The sequence below is a fragment of the Alexandromys fortis genome, unplaced genomic scaffold (genome assembly GCF_014885135.2).
Source record: "Alexandromys fortis isolate MF-2015 unplaced genomic scaffold, M_Fortis_MF-2015_v1.1 scaffold_104, whole genome shotgun sequence".
Classification (NCBI taxonomy): domain Eukaryota; kingdom Metazoa; phylum Chordata; class Mammalia; order Rodentia; family Cricetidae; genus Alexandromys; species Alexandromys fortis.
The window spans coordinates 3,051,192-3,073,671 of record NW_026068000.1 but is presented as its reverse complement, the minus strand read 5'-3'; the positions used below and the strand labels follow the sequence as shown (position 1 = coordinate 3,073,671).

The following is a 22,480-nucleotide window of genomic DNA, read 5'->3' as shown; positions in this document are numbered from 1 at the left end:
TGACAAACCTGATTAGCAGATTATAGAATGCGATACAACATTCTTGGGTCTTCCACCCTGTATAGCAAATCCCCGGGTCTGTCCCCTGGCACTGCGGCTTACAGGTGAGCCCTGGCCCCCTCTCTCCTCACGCTTTGTGACCACCAATAAGCACAGGCTAAGGAGTGAAGTGTGCCCACGCTTCCTTTGTTGTTGCATGGTTCCAGACTGTTGGAAATCACTGACAATATGCCACAGTCGTTGTTTCACACAAACGCACATCATATTGATCATACGAGAGGACGATGGCCAAGCCAACATTTCTATTTTCAACTTCACAGTTTTCCCCACTTGTGATCCTGCCAGCAAAACAGTGGCTTATAATGAAAGTATTTAAATCTTTTGCTTAGTATGTTTAAGAGAAAAATATAGAAGCTTAACAGAGTTTAATGAAAAGAACACAAAATTGCCAGGAGACCAGGCCAATGCTTTTCTTACATCTTCAGGAAGACGGACAGAATACTGAATCCACCCGGGCTTATTTGTACTGCTTTCTTAATCTCCCGTGTTCAGAGACACAAATGCACAACCTACCATATGCATAAATACCGCACATGTACATAAATGCATGGACACACATACATGTCACACATACATACTAACACGCACAACACACATATATATAAACTTACACATCACATGCATAAATACTTCACAATGCAGTCATGCATGCATAATTACATGCATACATGACACACGTATACACTGATGCACACTCCATATGCATAAACACCACACATATATAAATGCATGTGTAAAGACATGCATACATGCCATATACAAACGCACATTCACATGTGCATATACACCAGAGACATATACAATTGCTCACATATACATGCATACATGGCAACACATATACAAATTCACACCTAGATAAATGCATGCACGCACACACAAATACACAAACACACACACAGGTACACTGTCTTAGTTTATTGCTGTGATGAAACACCATGACCCAAGCAACTTAGGGAGGAAAGGGTTTATTTGGCTTACACTGCATCATCAGAAGAAGTCAGGACAGGAACTCAAACAGAGCAGGAACCAGGAGGCAGGAGTTAATGCAGAGGCCATGGAGGAATGCTGCTTACCAGCTTGCTCAGCCAGGTACTCTATAGGACCCAGGTCCACCAGCCCAGGAATGGCACCACCCACAATGAGTTGAACTCTCTCACATCAATCACTGATTAACAAAATGCCCTGTGACTTGATCTTTTGAAGGCATTTTCTCAATTGAGGTTTCCTTCTTTCAGATAACCCTAGCTTGTGTCAAGTTGACAAAGTTAGCCAACACACACACACATAACACACACACACACACACACACACACACACACACACACACACCTCCATTACTACCGTCATTCAAGAGTTTATACAGCAACAGTCTCATTTAAATACTGAGAGCATCAAAAGATGGTTGAATAAATGGAAATGAATTCATCCTGTGACCATATGACTTTAGAGTCATGAAGCTTAAAAACACATCCAGAAACTGGGCTTTCCAAGGACACCACCACCTCAGGACAGTAAGCTGGGCCTCCTTAAGAGAAGAGAGAAAAGCTGGAAACCGAAATTCATTCCACAGAGTCAGCAGCACATAGACATGTCAGAGGGTGCACTGAACATCCTTGTGGCCAACAGCCTCTCAGAATCTGATTGTTTCTTAGGATCACCATGGTATGTGCCTGTTTGGCTATATGCTCTCTGAAGCCACTATTTCTAGGTGATTCTGTGCATGTACTTAGCGGTCACCAACTCAAAAGTGTCATGTGATCAACATGGCCTGCGGAGCCAGGCCTGTGCCTCAGGACCTCATGCTCAGCAGCTGGAAGCTGGCCTCAGCAGCATCACAAGTTCTGGGGTTGGCTGCTGAGACCTTGTGCTAACTGCCTGCTCACAAAAAGTTCAGATCTGTTCATGATCTAAAGACAACTCTTACAGGTATGTGCTTGGAAAACTCCCAAGAAGGCTCCTGACATCTATCTGCCTTTGGCACTGCAGGGCCAAGAACACTCGCTCTGGAGATGCCTGTCTGGGGCGATCACCACCTCCCTGCTGAGCTTATGCTTGGTTCACGTAGTTCAAGAGTTCCCCACAGAGGTCCATGCCAGTCCTTCAGCACACTGAACAACAGGTGTATCTCTAGATATTTCTCCACATGCTCTCCAACAACAAACACACAAACAAAAAACCAGAAGAACCAGGCCCCAACCTGCAGATCAGCTAAAGACATAAACGATTCCAGCTAGGAACGAGAACTTGTCGTTATTCCTCTCTTGCTTCAGGTGGGCATACATAGAAGCCGGCAGCATTAGTCCATCGACATGACAGCAGTCGCCTACTTGTTCTTCCACCCCCCATGCATAAGTCCTGAGGAAGAGGGAAGTGCTTTTGCCAAGCAGATGAGCTCCTCAGGTGCCCACCAGCACCCTGTTCTTGGAGAGACAAAGCCACTGCTTTCCTGTCCAGCTTTTCGAGCATCTCAGACACCGCATGGTGGGAAGAAAGGAACGTGCCCCATTCAAACACAGTTTCATGTGTTAGCCTAGTTGTTAGGACCTTTAGTCCAATAATTGAATGCATCTACTAATTCTCTTTCTGAATTCTCCCTCATGCCTGTTCATTCCTTACATGGTATATTGCCAAAATGCGAGGTTTGGGTGAGACCTCTTTCCTAAAGTACTTAAGACTATAGATTAATGGGCCAGTCTTGCGTTATTCCTTAAAGACAGAACTAGAGGAAAGAAAGGTGGGTTCATCTAGGCATATAACTAAATTGGTAGAATGCTTGCCTAACATTCCCAAGGGCTTAGTTTCAATCAATGGGTGTGGGGTGCCTACCTGTAAACCCAACACCTCATGTAGAGACAGGAAGATTGGGGTGGGGGGACGGGGTCGTGGGCTACATAGTCTGGTTTACCTGAGGCCCCAAAGACAGAGGAGTTGGGAAGGACCTTTCTTTTCTTTTTCTATGGATTGAGCTCTTTTGAGGCCAGGAGAGATTTCAGGTTTTAGGTAAGCTCAGAAGTCCTCAGGATCGTCTAGGTTGTTTTTTAAAGATAATTTTTTAGATGGCGGGGGGGGGGGGGATACTGAGCTTCATGAGGTTAGGGTGGATCCTACAGCTCACTAAGTCCAAAGAGGTAGACGGTGTGAGCACCAGTCCACCTTTCTGGGATAAAGCTCCCCAGCCTGTATGCTTTGCATTGCTAAAACGTCCTGGTTCTCTGAGGCACTCAGCCGAGCTTCCAGGTAAGGCGCAATGCCATTTCTAAGTCACCTGATACTGGCATTTATTAACAACATGAAGCCATTGTTCAGAGCCAGTGTCACTTCCAGGGACACGGTGCTGTTTTGTTTGGTTTCAGTGAGCATGCGCACGCATTCATGAATGAGTTGAGTGTGCGCACGGAGGTCAGAAGGCAGCCTTGGGCCTCAGAGCTCAAGTCCACCTGTTTTGGGATAGGTCTTTTGTTACCTGCTGCTATCTATGTATGCCAGGCTAGCTGGCTGGAAACCTCCTGGAGTCTCCTATCTCTGCTCTGCCTCTCCAGGAGAAGCACTGAGATTAAGATACTAACTACCACATGTTTGTGAGCTCTGGGGACTCATGATTGCACAGGAAGCGTTTTACCTATATATCCCTCCCCCCAGTCCCCAGTGTGGTCTCCTGATTATATTCAACAACTCACTGATACAGTTGCAGGGCAATGACTCTCTCTGCCCTCAGACTGAGGAGCTTTTGGGTAGCTGCCTTGGGATGAAGATTCCTGAAAAACATACAATGTAGCAGTTTGAATGTAACTGGCCTCCATCATCTCACAGGAAGTGGCACTATTGGGAGGTGTGGCTTTGTTGGAGTGGGTGTGGCCTTGTTGGAAGTGTGTCACTGTGGGAGCAGGCTTTGAGGTTCCCTGTGCTTAGGATATTGCCCAGTGTTGCAGTTGTTTTCCTGTTGCCTGCAAGATGTAGGACTCTCAGTTATTCCCCTGGCAGCATGTCTGCCTGCATGCTGCCACACTGCCCACTATGATGAGAATGGACCGAACTTCTGAACTATAAGGCAGCCCCAATGAAATGTTTTCCTTTATAAGAGTTGCCATGGTCATGGTGTCTCTTCACAGCAACGAGGATTCAGGAGCATTTACTCCGGCTGGAGAGGCCAGCAGGGGAAGCTAAGCTTTATCTCCAGAGCCCACATCAAAGCTGGGCACTGCGGCACATGTCTGCAATCCCAGGTCCGGAATTCGAAGAGACAGAAGGATGTGAGTGGCTTGCTGGCCAGCTGGCTGAGCCAAATTAGCAAGCTGCAGCTTCGGGGAGAGACCCTGACTCAAAGAACCTAAGGCTAAATAGGTCATGGGCCCTAGGGGAAATCTACTACTATTATTCTCTAGATGAACATAGCAACAAAATAACTCCTATTGACATTGTCATACCCACAGATCAGAGCACCACTCAACCTTACCAGAGAAGTTTCTTCTTGCAGCAAACGGTAATTAACACAGAAACCCACATGGTCAATGTACAGAAAGAACACTGGGTTGAACAGAAGGAGGCAGCCTGGTAGGGTAACAAGAAAATGTCCAACAGGAAGCTGGGTTCTTGTGAAATTTGGTCATAATTAACATACACGATATGACCTGAAGTCCTGCCTGTAACCATCCTTCTCTGGTATTCCCAGACTCTAAGAGCAGGGTGCCAGCAGGTACTTACATGCGAAGGCCCTTTGCCTTCTTTCCTGGTCTGACCGGAAAGAATGAGGACTAAGCTAAAGCATTATTTGCTTCCATGAAGCCTCTACACACATTTATTTCAAAAGATTTAATTCACTACTTCAGTCAAAACCAAACATAACTTCACATGCAAAAATGAAGGACAATGCTGGTCACAAATGGCATTGTGGGTGATCAAGCAGAGAAGAGGCTGCTCCACACCAGGGCCTGCAGCATGGACATCCTGTGTGTCCCTGACCACTGGCACAGAGGGGCAAAGTAGAAATCCCCATATGTCCTGGCAGATGCATCACAGGACACAGGAAAGACTCAGCATGCCACAGCAGCGAAATTCTGCTTCCTGGTGAAAGGCAAACTGGACTTTCAGCTTAACTTTATTTTAAGATAAACAAAGACATTTCTTGGAGAAAGAACTAACTATATGAAAACTATCTTTAGATTTAATACAGTGGGCACGTTAATTCCCAGAGGGTCTATTTATCATGTGCAGTACTCTTTTCTAAGATAGTGTCTCATATAGCCCAGGCTAGCTCAAACTCATAGTGTAACAGACATGGCCCTACACTCCCGATCCTCCCTCCTCCACCTCCCAAGTGCTGGAATTACAGGTGTCCTCCAGGCCCAGCTATCTCTTAGTAGTAATTCACTATCTGGTGAACTGTTGCTTTTGACTGCTGTTTTCTATGCTACCTCTGTCTGACAAGCTATAGAGGTGGTTGTAAGAGACTAAGGCTTTTGTAGGCCATTGAGTGTTACATTGATGGAAGGGAAGACACAATAATCCATGAATGGACGTCAGAGCGTGGTGGGGGAAAGTGTAGGCACTGCAGTTATCTTGTCTCTAAATTATACTTTAAGACAAGACTCTCCGAGTCCACATGTCCAACCACACTGAAAGCAAGCAAGGCCCATCTTGTTCTCCTGTGGCCAAGGAACCGTACAGTACCTATTCCTAAAGGATAGTCTCCCAGCACTAAACAGAAAAGCGGGCTCCTTATTTAAACACAGAGGTCTTTTCCGTTGTTCACCTGCATCTCAGAGGAGCAAACTGTGGGAAATCAAGACTGTAAAATGAGGAGAGGAGACAGAGAAGGAAGAAGCCTCCCCATTAGCCCTGGGAAACTCCACACGCTCCATTTCCAGGGTCCCAAAGTCCGAGGCTTTGCAAGCCTTGCTCCTCAGTCACTGGGTGCATGTCATTTCATGGAGATAGCAGTAGCTTCTCCCCTCCCTTTCTGCGGACAGTTCATGGCTGACCTACCCTGTGACACTTTAACATAGGCACTGAATTATCCAACACGTGGCTCAAAAGGAAGGGCATAACAAAACGGCTTAGTCTCTGGCATACAGTAGCCTCTGTGTTTGTCTGTTTGCTCTTTAGGTTGATTCTCTCTATGCAGCCCAGACAAGCCTCATCTGGGATCCTCCTGTCTCTGCCTCCTGAGACCTCAGATTACAGATACACACCTCTGAGCCTGGCTCCATGCAGCAATTCTAAAGAAAAGTTTGGCGAACCATTTGGCAAATCAGATGCATTCATTTTAGCAGCATTTATTTCCTGAGGTCTTTAAAATCTGGGCTCATGTGATAACACAGTGGGACCAACGTCTAGAAGTGACAGCATTAAAACTGGAAGCACAAAGACAGGAAATTTGACATCACAGAATCTCCACATCCAGTTCTCTAGGCCAGGATACAAGTGCACAGAAATGCAAACATTGTATTTGTCTTCAGAATATGGGCTTCAAAGATTCTTTTATTTCAGGGTTTTAAAAAAATATTTACTGCATTTAAAATTATATGTGTATATGTGTGTGTTCATGTGTGAGTTCAAGTGTTTGTGCAATAGAGAAGAGGGTGTTGGATCCTCTGGTTATGAACCACTCAACATGGGCATGGGTGTTGGGAACCAAACTTGTGCTTTCTGGAGGAGCAGGAAGTGCTCTTAACCAATGAGCCATCTGTCTAGCTCCCTATTTTAGGTGGTTTTGTTTTGAGACGGGGCACATATATATGTAATGTAGAGAGGCCTGGAACTCACAGCTCTGGCCTCCGGAATTGTCTCACACTACACCATGTGCCTTCCCCCTCAGGGCAGCTCCACTGAAATGATGCTGTAATGGCTAATGTGTGTGAGAGTGATGCCCTCCAGATGACGGACCTCTGCTGATGGAGCACACATGCTTGGCTCCTCCATCCTGAAGCTCTGAATGCACCCTTGGGTGGCCATAGGCATCAACTCCACGGCTGCAAAGGAAGTCTCTTGAGTCCTGCATTTACCCACACATCCCCGTATGCTAAGGAAAGCCGCAGCTATTTCAGAGACACCCATTTAGCATAATCTACTTACATGGGACTTAACTCATGGTCTGGGTTTAAAATATACAAAAGCCCTGTCAAGCCATCAGCTCAGATGGCTCAGGGGACCTGAGAAGCTCTCTGGCTGACAGTGCGTGTTTTGCACCGAGACCCTCACTTTATTAACACCGCATGGGTCCCACTGACTAGTCCACCTCCCCAGGCGGGAGAGTTCAAGTCTGAATAAGCATCAACTAAATGCTTATTCAAACTTACTAAAACTGTCTTTGCCAGAAGGGACAGTGACAGATGCAGAAGTCCCAACTTTGAACTCAGACAAGTCCTCCTTGTTCATCATAAACATATGCCAAGGATCTTCAGGATGCTTTGTATTTTGACATGGGGCTTAATAAACAATATTGCAATACTTAAGTCTTTCCCCTTATCAATGGTGTTCATAAGGCGTCATCAATGTTTTTGACCCAGTCATAATCAGACCTGCCCTTCAAATCTGCACAGCCCAGAGGAAGAGCAGAGCATCTATAACCACCTCCCCTGAGATGCTCACACTTCGAATCAAGTGAGAGAATCTGTGTAGTCTGCTTATTTTAAAGCAGTGCTGGGTTGGATCAGGCATGTTAGGCAAGTGTCCTCCTACTGAGCTACATTCTCAGATCCTTCACACTCTTAAAAAAAATATTTTGAGAGACACAATCTTTTTTGTTTGTTTGTTTGTTTTTGTTTTTCGAGATAGGGTTTCTCTGTAGCTTTGGAGCCTGCCCTGGCACTAGCTCTTGTAGAACAGGCTGGCCTCAAATAGAGACACAATCTTGATAAGTTGCCCAGGATGGCTTTGAACTCACCTGACTGCTTCCTGAGCAGCTCAGATTACAGGTCTGTACTACCAAATCCAGTTGAAAAACTCTGATGGGGACATATTTTTCTTTACTGTTGTCTCTAGCCAGACTTTGTTTGTAAAACAGGCAGCAGATCCACGAGTCCTAGTTCGTTGACCTCTGATCGCTCATCTTTCCATGTCCATGGCTGCCTCCTATATGGGTTTGTTTTGGCTTTTCTCATGGTGACTCCTATTGTAGGCCATCTTAGCCTTAAACTCAATATACGTCTACTTCAGCCTCCCAGGTGGTAGGATATATCCCACTGTCCTTGCTCTGGTTTTTGGTTTGTTTGTGGGTTTTTTCCCTTTAAACTTTGCTAGTTAGAGACCAGGTGTTCTTGTGGACTGCAACTCCAAGCTGTAATCCTAATTGAAGATTTATAGTGTCTTCCCTTCCTTTCTTTGCCAGTGCTTGGGCTGGAACTCAGATCCTTGCTCGTGCACTGTACCACCAAACTGTGTACCCACCGCAGGGTAAAAGGTCTAGCCAAAGAACCCACCTTGGCGCAAAGACCGGAGCCAGTGAAAGAAATACTTTAGCCTTGAACCCAGTACCAACGAAACACACCCTGACCAGTGCCAAAGAAACATACTTTAGTCATAGAATCAGTCAGTGAAAGAAATGTGCCCAGGCCCTGAAATTAGAGCCAAAAGGTTAAAAAGGGGTCAGTGAAAGAAACACACTATGGCCCAGAAACCGGAGTCAAATCTGCCCCTGACCAACTAAGAAGAAAACCAAACAATCCCTATACAGGGAATCTAGTCAATCCCTGAGCAGAAAATCAGAGATCTAGCCAAGCTGAGCTCAAGAGACTGAAATCTTACCCATTCCCACCCTGGAAAAACTCTGCCCCTAAGAAGCCCTATATAAGCCCTGCACCCTTTTTCCACACTGGCAGATGCAGCCACTCTCCTAGATCTTCCCTTCCCAATAAATCTCTTCTTGAACGAAGTTTGGGTGAGACCTCCTTGAGACAAGCTGAACGGGGCGGGGGGGGGGGGGGCTGTAACACTTTCGCTAGGAAAACCGTTCCCTAGCAGAGCAGAGCTGTTACACGCTGGGGCACTGGAGCCAAATTGTAACAACTTCCCTGGGGAAGCCCTCGGCTGCTGGAGCAGAACTGTTACATTGGAGAAGCCTTTCCCTAGAGCAGGGCTGTAAATTGCTACACTGCACCCTCCCACACCTTACCTCCCGCACCCCGCACCCCACACATCATCTCACGCACCTCACTTCCCCCACCCCACGTTCCACACCTCGCGCCCCACAACTCACGCCCCACAGCTCACCTCCTACGCCTCACCTCCTACATTACATGTCTTTTAAGGTTATTTGTTACTTACAAATTAGAATTTCTTAACTAAAGTCTTCCCTGTAGTTCCTAAAGCGCCTCTTCTCTCTGGGCCACTCCATCAGAAGAGGCAGCTAGAGAAGAACTAGGGGTTCACAGGGGCTCAGTGGGTAGGGCAGGGAAGGAGGGTTCCAAGCCCCTAGAACCTAGAGAATGCTAACCAGAGGAGTTGCTAATAATTCCAAGGTCATGAATAACCCAGCTGGCTGTCTGGGTTTATTGACAGAGGGTTGGCTAGGTTGGAGATCTTCACAGAAATTAGAAGCTACATTTGAGTTATGGGGAAAATCACAAATGTCTGTTCTTCTAAATATGCTTGACTGCCAAAATCTGAGTGTGGGTCCCTTTCTGAATTTTCTTTGGGATGAATATTTAATTACTGCAGTATCACAAGAACCAAGGAGAAGCAGAGCAGCACACGGTGGCCAACGACACCCAAGCCAGTATCATCTGACCCGTGTCATTAGTTTTAGTTATAAGCCATGGGAAAGGAAGCTTCTCTGATACCTGACATGACTTTAATGCTATGTCCTATTAGAAAAGATGAGCTTAGGGTGAGTGTGCAAGAGAGGACACAATCCCAGATACAAGGAAGGAGAGCCCGATGTCAGGCTGTCTCTTGGCTATAGGCATAGAAGGAGTGGGGTCTATTTAGAATTCGGAAGGCAGTTTGCTCTGCATCAAACACAGGACTATGAAGATCACGTTAATTATTAGCTTTGCCAGAAGACATGTCTGTACCTGTTCTGAAAGAGGGAAGGCAGGTGTTCGGCCATTGGACCCTCCCAACCCATCAAAGAACTGCCAGGAGAATGGCAGAGCCTGTGTCTAAATGCAGATACAACGAATCAAATCACTTCTGCTTGGGAGGTGAGGCTTAGTGGTAGAACATGTGCTTGCCGTGCACAAGGCCCTGAGTTTGACCCCTGAAACATCCGAAGAAAACAAAACATTTCTTTGTCGTTGCTGCTATGGCACTATGGGTGACTGGAAACAAGAGGAAAACTTAGGAAGGCATGCCGATAATCCTGCCTTTTCTAATATGCTGCTGAGCAAAGTCAGTTTGCGGTGTGCGCAAGTATTAGGATGGGGAAGGGGCGGGTTTAATTCTTTTCATAGAAGCCAGGATTCCTAGTTTAGTGCTGCCATGCAGGAAAGAAGACGCAGAAGTCACATAGGAAAAGCGAAAAGAGGCAGAATTGGTCTGAAATGCATTTCCACTTAACTCAGAATATTACCATTCCAACATGAAGAGGAAGCAATATAAAAATCATTGAGATATTTTAGAGGGTTTTTTTTTTTTAGTTCTATGCCTCAAAATTGAGTGTGTAATGTACATCAAAAGGGAATTTCAATTCGGACTGTCCTCTCTTCGGACGCTCAGTAGTGCACGTGGCAGCTGACTGCTCTAAGAGACCAAGCAGCTAGAGGGAATAAAGGCATCTATGAAATCTGATGCATGGTTCAGGATCTGAATCACGAGACTCGAGGAAACTCATGGAAAGATAGACTAGGAAGTCTCCAAACGAGACATTAATTGAGGTCTACAATATGTAGTACCAACAGGAGGTGACTGGAAAATTATGAGAGACAGAAACAGAATGAAGAGAGTGGCCAACCTTTTATCTTCCACCAATGCCCAAAGTTCAAGCGAATCTGGGGTGCTACAAATGGCTGACCCTCGGAGAGCATCAGACTATGGAAAAGATCCACACAGCTGCACTGAGCAACTAGACCAAAACCAGTAGCCTAAGGCACAGGCCAATGGTCCAACCACCCCACATCCAGAATGCTCCAAAGTCCAGAACTTTGATGTGGGCCTCTATTGGAATGTGTGCACATATGTGTTCATGCATGTTTGTGGGGCTTGGAGAAATCCACGTGTGTATGGAGACCAAAAGTCAACCCTGGGTGTCATCCCTCAGGAGCGGTACATCATGTTTTTGGAAACAGGGTCCTTCATTGGCCTAGGGCTTGCCTAATTAGCTGGTCGGCCATTGAGACCCAGGGATCCACGTACTCTGCCTCCCTGGTACTGTTTATTCTGTCTCTGTGATCAAACACCCTGAAAAGGAGGAGGAAAGCCTTCAATTACCATGTATTTCTAGGTCACAACCCAGCACTGAGGGAAGCCAAGGCAGGAAGTCAAACGTGAGCCTTAAGTGGATCCCACAGATGAATGCGGCCTGCCAGCTGGCTTGCTTGAAGACTCATGTCTAGCTAGCTTTCTTATCCAACCCATGACCCCTGCCTAGGGACTGGAAAGCCTACGGTGGGCTGAATTCCCTAGACCCATTAGCAATCATGACAGTACCCACAGGCATGCCTAGCTGGTCGAGGCAATTCCTCAACGGAAGTTCTTTCTTCCTAGGTGACTAGGATAAGTAAGACAGCTGGGATTATACGGACATACCAGCTTCCTTTTGTGAGTTCTGGGGGTGAGAGCCATGCCTTTGTGGCAAACACCTTACCAATTTAGCTATTTCCGCAGTCCCCAAGACCTTTTGAGCACAAATATAACACTACATAGAAAATTCCATGTCCTGAAACTTTGTTTTGTTCACAGAATTACTAAAAACACGATACAGAATGATCCTCAGGACATGTGTGTAATATATATATATATATATATATATATATATATATATATGAAACATAGATGCATTGCATGTTCAGCTTGGGTCCTATTTCCCCGGATATCTCATTATACATAGACAAATATTCTAAACTTGGAAAACACGCCAAATCGGAAATACTTCTGTTCCTATGTATTTGAGAAGGAAGCCCCTCTGGCTGCATTAACTTCCCCCTTATATCATACGTTTTAAAAGCAAACAAAAGCAAAGGCCACCAGACCAGGTCACTAAGTTGCCCTACATTTCAGGACAGGATATGGACCTTCGTAGATGGTTTGTACTTGACCCTAGATTTAACTCCCCCATCTGAAGGGCCAGCAGCAGTTTTCTGTAGTTGATGTCAGTATCAACAGGAGGTTGGAAGAAATACAAATAGGTACTCTTTAAAAAGAATAATAGTTATAAAGCCAGATTCTTATTTTTTTAACCAATGGACAAGTCGCTTAAGATGTTGGAACCCTTGGCTGCAGAGAATGCTCAACTATTAAGAGCACTTGTGGCTACTGAAAATGAGGACTAGATTTGGCTCCCAGAGCCCACGTGGTAGCCCCCAAGCATCCATAACTGCAGATCCAGGAGAATGGAAGCCCTCTGCTCGCTTCTGAGGCCACCATTCATGCACATGCTGTACATATTTATATGTGGGCAAAATATTTATATGCATGAGGAACATACAAATCAATGTATATAAAAAGTTATTAACCATTTTATAAACTAAATTTTTACATCAAGGAAATAAAACATTAATGAGCCCAGGGAAGTGGGGAATGCCTCCTTCAATCACAGCACTGAGGAGGCAGAGGTTGCAGATATTTTCTATGTAGTGAGCTTCAGAGTCATATTCTTGAAAACTAAAACTACAGCCACTGTGACCATGTGATCTTGTATCGCTTTCTTAGCATTTCCGAGTCACACCTGCACTAACAACTGAGAGCCAGGGGTAAATGCACAGCTTTGTGGATGGCTTACAAACCTTTATTTTAATCACTTCATTTTTATCTAAAAAGTAAATCTGGAAGTCAAGAGAACACATTTTTCTATTCTTTTCACCCCAACTTTCAAATTCTTTTTTTATTTTTTTTGGTTTTTCGAGACAGGGTTTCTTTATGTTACTTTGGAGCCTGCCCTGGAACTAGCTCTTGTAGACCAGGTTGGCCTCTAACTCACAGAGATCTGCCTGCCTCTGCCTCCCGAGTGTTGGGATTAAAGGTGTGTGCCACCACTGCCTGGCTGAAATTCTTTTAGGTAGTCAAGAAAGATCTTAAAAAAACTAAAATACTTCATAACATTCTTATCACAACTATGATTTATACTCAATATTTTCTATTTATGTTATAAACATTATTCTCTCTCTCTCTCTCTCTCTCTCTCTCTCTCTCTCTCTCTCTCTCTCTCTCTCTCTTGTGTGTGTGTCTGTGCCCACACACCACAGTGCACAGGTGGAGCTTAGAGGGCAATGCTCTGGATTCTCTCCTTCCATCTTGACATGGTTTGAACTGAGGCCATTAGCCCTGCTCTGGGTCATATCACCGCCCACCACCCATCGTAATTTTTATTTTGAGATAGGGCCTCATTCTATAGTCCTGGTTGGTCTTGAGCTCATTATATAGCCCCAGCCTGCCTTGAATTCATGATCCTTCTCCTTAGGTCCCTGAAGGCTGGAATTACAGGCATCTACCACGGCACTCAGAAAGTGGCATTCGGACAAGTACTCCATGCCCCAACTGTGGAATCAAACAGCCATGGCCCTGAATAGCCTCAGCGGGTCATGCCCTGCGCTGGTATTGGCTGGGCCACACTGTTCTTCTGGTGAAAGGAAAAGCAGTCAAAAGCATCAAACACACACACTTCTGAGAGCGACATCCCCACTTTTGCAGTTACCTTGACTCGGGGTATTTGGTGAGGGTAGCCAGGCTGCTGGTGTACATGTGACCGCCCACATCAATGTGGACTGGTGCATTGGACTTGGTGAGCTGGGCTGGAGTGGGAATGCCTTGGTTGTTCAGTGGCGATGCGGGGGATCTAGTGATCAGAGGTCTTGACATATTGGGCCGACTGTCCTACAGAGAGAGAAGCACAGTTAGACACGGTTCTGTTGCCAATGACGACGAGAACATAGATCCTGGGAGCAGCGATGATGACCTCTTTAATAACATCCGGGAAATATCAGGTCCTCTCACTTTGGTTTTCAGTATTATAAGCAAAGCAAAACCTGCAACAGAGAGAAAGGAACTTCATGTGCCTGGGATCCAATTCTGCCGACTCTGAGGGCTTATTATACAAATGGATTTTCACATTATGCAAATGACAAGTGGCTTATGGAGAAATCCTATTCATTTTAAATGAAAAGATAATCAATGCTTAAAACAATATGCACCCAAATAAACTATGTATAGTTTATAGTTCTCTTTGAAAACTTCCTCATTCTTATGCACAGAATAACAAAGTCATGTGTGTTCTACAGGGCAGATTCTAAGGCTCTAGCTTTTGAATCACAAAGGAGTATTGTACAGTTGTAGCCATCAGCTGTTCAAACAGACACCATGAGTTTATCATTCCATAGATTTTAAAAAATAAAAAGCCAGTTTCTAGCTCCCCAGATCTCTTCCTGGGACTTTATGGCTCGGGGATGCTTCATAACAACAGATCCCAGACAAGCTTCTTTGCTGTGTGCCTGACTTCTCAAGAGACTAAGTTTCTAAGGTGAAGAAGATGAGGCAAATGCTGCTGCTATGATGTGTAGTCACTGCAGCAAAAGGTGTGATGTAAGCAAACAGACCAGGATGTGAGCGGCGTGTGCAGCAGCAGGAACACAGGGAAGGAACTGCACTCTCAGGAGCAGAAAAGACGCCAGTTGTCCCAGGATACAGCAAAAATGAGTAAACACCATGGTGATTCCACGCCACAGGAAAGTCATGCCAGGTTCTGGCACTCCACGGAGTCAGACACTTAGAGTCATCAAATGATAGATCAATTGAGGAACAAACCAAAAGAGTGTTCTGTAAGACTGAACACACGTGCGTGCGCATGCTCTCTCTCTCTCTCTCTCTCTCTCTCTCTCTCTCTCTCTCTCTCTCTCTCCATTCTCAGATTTGAAATTTAGGCAGAGACTGTTTTCAAACACACTCACCATATGTGCCAAAAGTAGTGAATGGGTTACATGAAAAATGTCTCTGATAGAGATTTCAGAAGGGAAGTTGCTTAGTCTTGTGCTTAAAGTGCAAGGGATAACATAAATTTGCAAAGCATCATGGGTTTCTTGATCCTGGAACAGGTTGAGGTGTTACCTGGAACTCAGCTGTTAGACTATTTAGGTTAAGCCCAAGTCCAAGAGAGACTGCCACTGGCGAGCTTTCCCAGACAGCCACTAGGAACGACGAGGTGATGGGGCCTTGCACAAAATGTTTACCATCTGTGTGGTGCTCTTCTGCAAGGCGCAGGAAACAGAGCCCAGAAAATGCCACTCGAAAAGAGTTCATTTTCAGTTCCTAAATCGGGTGGCAAATTCACGGGTATTCACTAGAGCATTCTTTACTGCATTCTTCAATAATGCAAAATAGAAATTAAAGACACAAAAGGGTGCTTGGAACACACAAAGAAAAGGAGTTGAAAGGGTTATTATGGGGTGGGAGCGGGGACGAAGCAAAGTCACAGATGGTAGAACATATTAAGGTTAAGTGCCAGAAGTATTTCTGGATGACAGACGATACTTTACCCTTAAAAAGTGATCAAGGGCTGTGGAGATGGTACAGAAAATAAAATGCTGGCTATGTAAGTATGAGGAATGGATTTAGAACTCATATCCGCCCTGGCCCAGCAGCAAGTCTGTAATCCCCATGTTCCCACTGCCCAGTGAGGAGCTGAAGCAGGAGACTGCAACCGCGATCAACAAAGGGAGTGCCCCAGCTAGCATTATCGCTGCTGTGAGGAAACACTGCTGCCAAAAGCAAGTTGGGGCGGGGGGTGGGGGAGCTCATTTGTCTCACACTTCCACATCACAGTCCATCACGGAAGGAAGGCAGACAGGAAGCTGAAGGCAGGAGCTGTCACAGAGGACTTGCTCCTCACGGCTTGTTCAGCTTGCTTTCTTATGGAACCTGGGACCACCAGGCTAGTGATGGTGACACCCATAAAGTTGGGTGCATACCCCTTCATCAGTCACTAAAAACGCCATACAGGCTTGCCTGCACCCCAGTCTTATAGAGGTATTTTCTCATTGAGGTTCTCTCCTCGCATACGACATAAAAGGAGCCAGCACAACTGACCCATCAACACACAAACACACCACTGTTAAGCCTCGACCTTTCTTTTCTTGTTCATCCCCAAGCTCATACATTAAATATTGACATCACAATGTAAAAATTTTAGACTTACAAAGTCCCACAAGTCATACAAATTCAACCCTTTTAAAAACTCATTCTTTTAATAGCCAGTCTTTTAACTGTGGGGTCCTATTTTTAAAAAAAAAGTTAAATACTTTCTTATTTCAAGAGGAAAGAACTGGAACCAGAGCACAATCACAATCAAACTTCAACTGTGTAAATAATTCAACGCCCAATGCTTGGGATCCACTCACGATCTTCTGGGCTCCTCCAAAGGGTCGGGTCCCTGCTCTGGTTGAACCCTCTGCAGCCCATACAGCTCGTCTTCTAGGCTCTGGCTGGCTCTGCTCCCCCACCACTGCTGCTCTTGGTGGTCATCCCATGGCACTGGTGTCTCCAAAATGCTGGGGTCTCTGCTGCAACTGGGCTGCTCTGTCACCAATGCCTCTTCTGTGTTCTCTCTGGGGACTGCAGCCCTGCCACAGCGTCCAAGCCTCATCTGCTCTCCATGACCCCTGCTGCCTTCAAACCAGTGCACGGTGACGCTCGCCTGTAGTCAGGAGTCTGAGACAGGAGGACCGCTTGAGTCCAGGGGTTCTAGGCTGTAGTGTACTGGCCGATTGCATTCGTCATCAGTGACTCTTACACTACCCACTTCAGCTGCCTAAGGAACACAGCTTCTGTGTGCTGATCCCGAGGAAACCCTTCCCAGATTTCACCACGGTGATGCTGGCCTCTTCTTCATCACAGCTGATTCTCCAGTCCCAGCTGGCCAGCTTTCATTGTCCCAGAAAAGCAAAGGTTTCACTTCAGTAATTCTCAGCCCTTGTTAATTACAGCCGATTCTTCAGGTCCAGCTGACCAGAACCACAGATTCTTCACACAAAAGCCTGGTAGAGTCTTTACTTCCCTTCTGAACGTCACAAACCAGGCCTCCAAGGCCTGCACTGCTCTCAACATAGTTAGTTACCTTCCGAGCCCCTGCGGAACAGCCCACTGAGCTCTCAACACTCAGTGACTTAGCCTAAGGTTCCAAAGTCTTTCCACAATTCTCCCTAGGACAACACGGTCAAGTCTGTTACAGCAACAGCCACCACCCTGGGACCAATTTCTGTTTAGCTAGGATTACTATTGTTATGATGAAACATCATGACCAAAAGCACGGTGGGGAGGAGAGGGTTTATTTGTTTTCTATTTGCACATTGTGACCCATCACTGAAACATGTCAGGGCAGGAACTTGGAAGCAGAAGCCATGGAGAGGTGCTTTCTTATAGAACCCAGGACCACCTGCCCAGGGGTGGCCCCACCCATAATGGCTAGACTCTCTCACATCAATCACTAATTAAAAAAATGCCTTATTAATTAAGGAAATGCCTTATAGACTTGTCTGCAGCCCAATCTTAGGGGAGCATTTTCTGAATTGAGGCTCCCTCCTCTCGGATTACTATAGCCCATGTCAAGTTTACATAAAAGTACCCAGCATCCGGGACCTGCCATACACAAGATGGAAGGTAGAGGACCAATCCCTCTACCTCTGGTTTCCACATATATGCTGTGACTTGTATGTACACATATTTACTGACTCACACACACATATGTGTATCATGCCCACACACCTCACAAAGCAATAAGAAAGCACTTTTCACAAATACCTGTTGGACCCAAGCTGCTACTAACGGCCATGTGAGGGTCCATGGTCCTGCTGCAGCTGGATCTAAGTTGATGTCTCTGGCCTATGTCAGCTCAGGAAAGCAGAGGAAGCATACATGGTGAAACCAGAGTGCTGTGCTGAGCCAGTACCACACCTCATTGGCATGGCCCCTCACCACACAAGAGTGCTGGCCCGACACTCGGGAGAGATGACTCCACCCATCACCGCGGGCGAGGGAGAACTGACCCTGAAGGCATGGGCTCTGCCTGCTCACCTGAGACTGACCTACCAGCCAGGCCCACAACCAGGCCTTGGGTTGGCCCACCCTAACATCTATCCCATCAAGGACCTGCTGCAGATCATGAAGGAATGGTCCTGTGAGATGCTCTGCAAGGACCTCTATGACTTGGGGTTGTCAAGGAATATCTGAGGGGAGTTTTGGTCAGTATCCAGTGAGGATGGTGTACCAGAAACCAGAGGCCCTGAACCAGACTCGAATGACTTGTTAGCCATTGCAATGAACATTTGCTAGTAAAGCTAACTGGACAAATTGCAGCTCCCAATGCTACCAGGATGAGTGAAGAGATGTTGGACAGGCAGGAAAGGAGAAACAAAGGGCTTTTTGTTTGTTTGTTTGCTTGCTTGTTTTTTTTTTTTTAATTTTCTTTTGGTGGGGCACTGCAGGGGTGAGGGAAGGATATGGAGGACTGGGAGGGGAGCAGAATTAGTGTGCATGATGTGAAATTCCCAAAGAATCAATAAAGAAATTATGTTTTTTTTTAAAAGAAATACTTATTGCATGGCTTCCTGGATGATTCCCTGGCTATGTATGCACACATACATGCACACACCCCTGTTACAATTCAGCCCATCACTGCACTGCAGAATTGAAATAACTTCAATTGGACACATTCTGTATCCTGCCTGGGGGTGCTCGGGTGGAAATGAACAGATTTGCAGGGTTAATACTGTAGTTAGACTGTGACCTCATTCAGCACAGCTCTAACACTGCCGGGTCTACAGAGAAAGAGCAAAAATCCAAAGCATAACTGATTGGTTAAGGATTCCAGATCTCCACCATTTACTTCCCCAGATCTCTACCATTTACATTGTAAATCACAAATGGATGGCTACTGCTAAATTTAAAATGGAACCAGCATGTCTTCAGCTGGACATAGGGAGGGGGCAGGGCTGAGCCCTTCAGGGTAAGGATTAGAATTGACCTCCTGAACCTCCTGAAGTTTTCTAGACTCTTGCCCCATCCTAATGCATCCTCCAGCACATGCCCCCTTAGATAAGACCCTTTAAATGAGTTTCTCTTTGTATCTGTGTGTATGTACATGCATGAGGGTGCACACGTGTATACAGACACAGGTAGGAGCCAGAGGTCACCCTGAGGTGCCATTCCTAGGACATCTTCCACTTTGAATTTTGAGACAAGATCTCTCATGCCTATGTAACTTGTCAGGTAGGCTGTACTGACTAGGTGGTGAGCCTCAGGGCTCCGGCTGTATCAGTTTCCCCAGTGCTGGATTTACAAATGTGTACCGCCACCACAGTGGGCTTTTGTTTCCGTGTGTTCTGGGAACTGAAATGCAGGTTCCCAGGCTTACGAGGTAAATACTTTGCGACCTCAGCAAGCTCCCCAGCCCCCAGGGAGACCCAGAGCAGAGGTGGCCTATGACAGAGTGCATGCTCCCTTCCCTTCATAGAGACACTGAATACTTGGAACTACCGTTACTCGTCATGCAACAGCTGTCTCCCTCGAGGCCTGGAGATGAAACCAGGGTCCAGGGTGCAAACTGAGGCCTGGAATCTGCCATGCTGAGCCCCTTTGTCTCTGGATTGCATGCTACTAGGGTAAACGGATTTTTGTGTGAGCTGTAATTTCTGTCACCTCCCTCTGAGGCAGGCTGGCCTTGAGAGACTTGGCCTGTCATGCTAAGAACAGCTTCCTGACACAGATGCAGCAGAGGTCTCTAGCACCCTTCTGAGATGCTATTTCCCATCTGTGTTCTCATGTAATCACTTACCTGCCAGCCTGTAGTGTGTACACGTCTGTCCGCATTACTTCTACAGACAACAGGAAAACCACAAACTAGAGCCAGAATAAGTACAGCTGCTTTGCTGAAGGATCAGCTCAGGGCACGGAAACATATTCTGACAGCTGGTCACACAGAAAACTGAGCTGCCTCTACTACATGATAAGAAACTCCGCCCTCACTCTAAGCCAGCAGTTACTGTTCTGGCCTCCTGTGGCCAGCAGCTTCTTCCTTCCTTGATATGAATTAACATCTCCTAAGTGTCGGGAAGGGTACCATGTGCTGGACAACACAGCGAAGGAAAAAGCCTAGCCCCAGTGAGAATAATCCTTCTGTGCACTGTGAGTATGCATTACTCTCATTGGTTAATAAAAAGCTGCCTGATAGCCAGACAGGAAGTTAGGCAGGAAAGCCAAACTGAGGATGAGGATGATGGGAGGGAGGAGGGTGGAGTCAGAGGAACATCAGTCAGCTGCTCGGGAAGCAAGACATGTTAGATGACAGATCAAATTCACAAACCTTCATGACTATACATAGATGAATAGAAATGGGTTAATTTAAATGTACGAGTTAACTAGTAACAAGCCTGAGCTATCAGCAGAGGATTTATAAGTAATTGTAAGCCTCAGTGTGGTTATTCAGGAGCTGGTGGGTGGGAGAGAAATGACTACACCCAGGGTCTGGGTCCCTGGGAGAGATCAGCAAATGGATGTCATTAGGGAACAAGAAGGCCATATGACATGGCAGCTCATGGAGGATCACTTTACTCTGATCAAGGCTGGGAGGGACAGCAGGAAGGTCCAGGGGACAGTCTGAGCCTCTGGTGTGGGCTGGGAGGGACAGTGGGAAGGGACAGGAGGAAGGTCCAGGGGACAGTCTGAGCCTCTGGTGTGGGCTGGGAGGGACAGCAGGAAGGTCCAGGGACAGTCTGAGCCTCTGGTGTGGGCTGAGAGGGACAGGAGGAAGGTCCAGGGGACAGTCTGAGCCTCTGGTGTGGGCTGAGAGGGACAGTCTAGTTGAGACTGACAAGAATGCTCGAGGTGTGAAAGGCACATTCTAGAAGTTATCGGTTCAGTACAGCAGAGGGTTCAACCACTTGTTTGTCCCAACCCTTAGAAAGAGCTCAATACAACATCCTTTCGCCTGTAAACGAGGAAGAAGAGCCAGGAAGGTTATTGTTTGCTGCTGTAGGAATGTTGCTCACTGTGGTACCTGATGGCATCAGCCGGGCATCCAAAGTGTGTCCAGTGCCATGGAGGAAATGGATACTTACTTACTTGTTTTTGCAGAGACTGGATCTCATGTAGCCCAGGCTGGCCTTAAATTCAACATAAAGCTACATGTGGTGTTGAATTCCTACTTTCCAGCGTCAGTCTTCCGAGTGCTGTGGAATCACAGGTGTGTATCACCATGCTCAGCTTCTGAGTTTTTAACTCTCATGAATTTGAATGCATTTGATTTTTAATTTAAATAGCTCCTACAAACCCTGGCTATCATCTTGGGCAACAGAAGAAAGTATGCTTGACATTTTCTTATTATTTTTGGAGGGCAGCTCATGACAAATCTGAAGCTTTCATCCTTGGGCTAGGGAAGCAGGCGTATTTTGTGGCTTGTTGTTCTGTTTGTTGTGTTTTTGCTTGGTTGGCTTTTGTTTGTCTTTTTCTTTTTGAGACAAGGTCCTAATATGTATCTCAGCATGGGCCTGGAATTCAAGATCTTCCAAACAGGGGGAACTTTTTTCAGAAATTAATTATTTTATTAAGCTATATATTTTTATATTTTTTCTCCGCTCCCTTCCCTTCCTTCCCCCTCCCCTTCCACCCTCTCCTATGGTCTCCATGCTCCCAATTTACTTAGGAGATCTTGTCTTTTTATACATCCCATGTAGATTAGATCCATGCATGTCTCTCTTAGGGTCCTCATTGTTGTCTAGGTTCTCTAGGGTTGTAAACTGTAGGCTGGCTTTCTTTGCTTTATGTTCAAAGGTCACTTATGAGTGAGTTCAACTATATTTGTCTTTCTGAGTCTGGGTTACCTCATTCAATATGATGTTTTCTAGATCCATCCATTTGCCTGAAAATTTCAAGATGTCTTTATTTTTTTTCCACTGTGTAGTACTCAAATGTGTAGATGTACCGCATCTTCTTTATCCATTCCTTGGTTGAGGGACATTTAGGTTGTTTCTAGGTTTTGACTAGTAAATAAATGAATAAATAAGTAATAAATAATGCTGCTATGAACTTACTTGACCACATGTCCTTGTGGTATGATGCAGTATCATTTGGGCATATACCCAAAAGTGGTATAGCTGGGTCTTGAGGTAGGTTGTTTCCTTATTTTCTGAGAAATCACCATACTGATTGCCAAAGCAGAAGGAGAATTTTTTAATTGAACCCAGGAGTGCAGGGCCCTACCATACGTTCATTCCCCTCATTGTTTCTAACAGCATTTCTGCTGTTTTCATTGGCATTATTACAAAAAAAAAAAAAAAAAAAAAAA

General features: G+C 45.7%; 1 protein-coding gene across 5 annotated transcripts in view; it reads right to left on the bottom strand.

Moving 5' to 3' along the window:
* The window catches only part of Kctd1 (potassium channel tetramerization domain containing 1), a 194,214-nt gene that overhangs the window by 30,717 nt on the left and 141,017 nt on the right, over window positions 1–22,480 (bottom strand). For 4 of the 5 annotated variants that reach the window (XR_007595146.1, XM_050160681.1, XM_050160682.1 and 1 more), the window contains exon 2: window positions 13,847–14,025. Coding sequence is in view for 4 of the 5 variants with exons in the window: in XM_050160681.1 (XP_050016638.1) it covers window positions 13,847–14,025 (179 nt within the window). In the remaining variant the exon portion in view is untranslated. Of the gene's footprint in view, window positions 1–13,846; window positions 14,026–16,541; window positions 16,908–22,480 lie in introns of those variants that run through there. The other variant, XM_050160683.1, reaches the window with a different exon arrangement.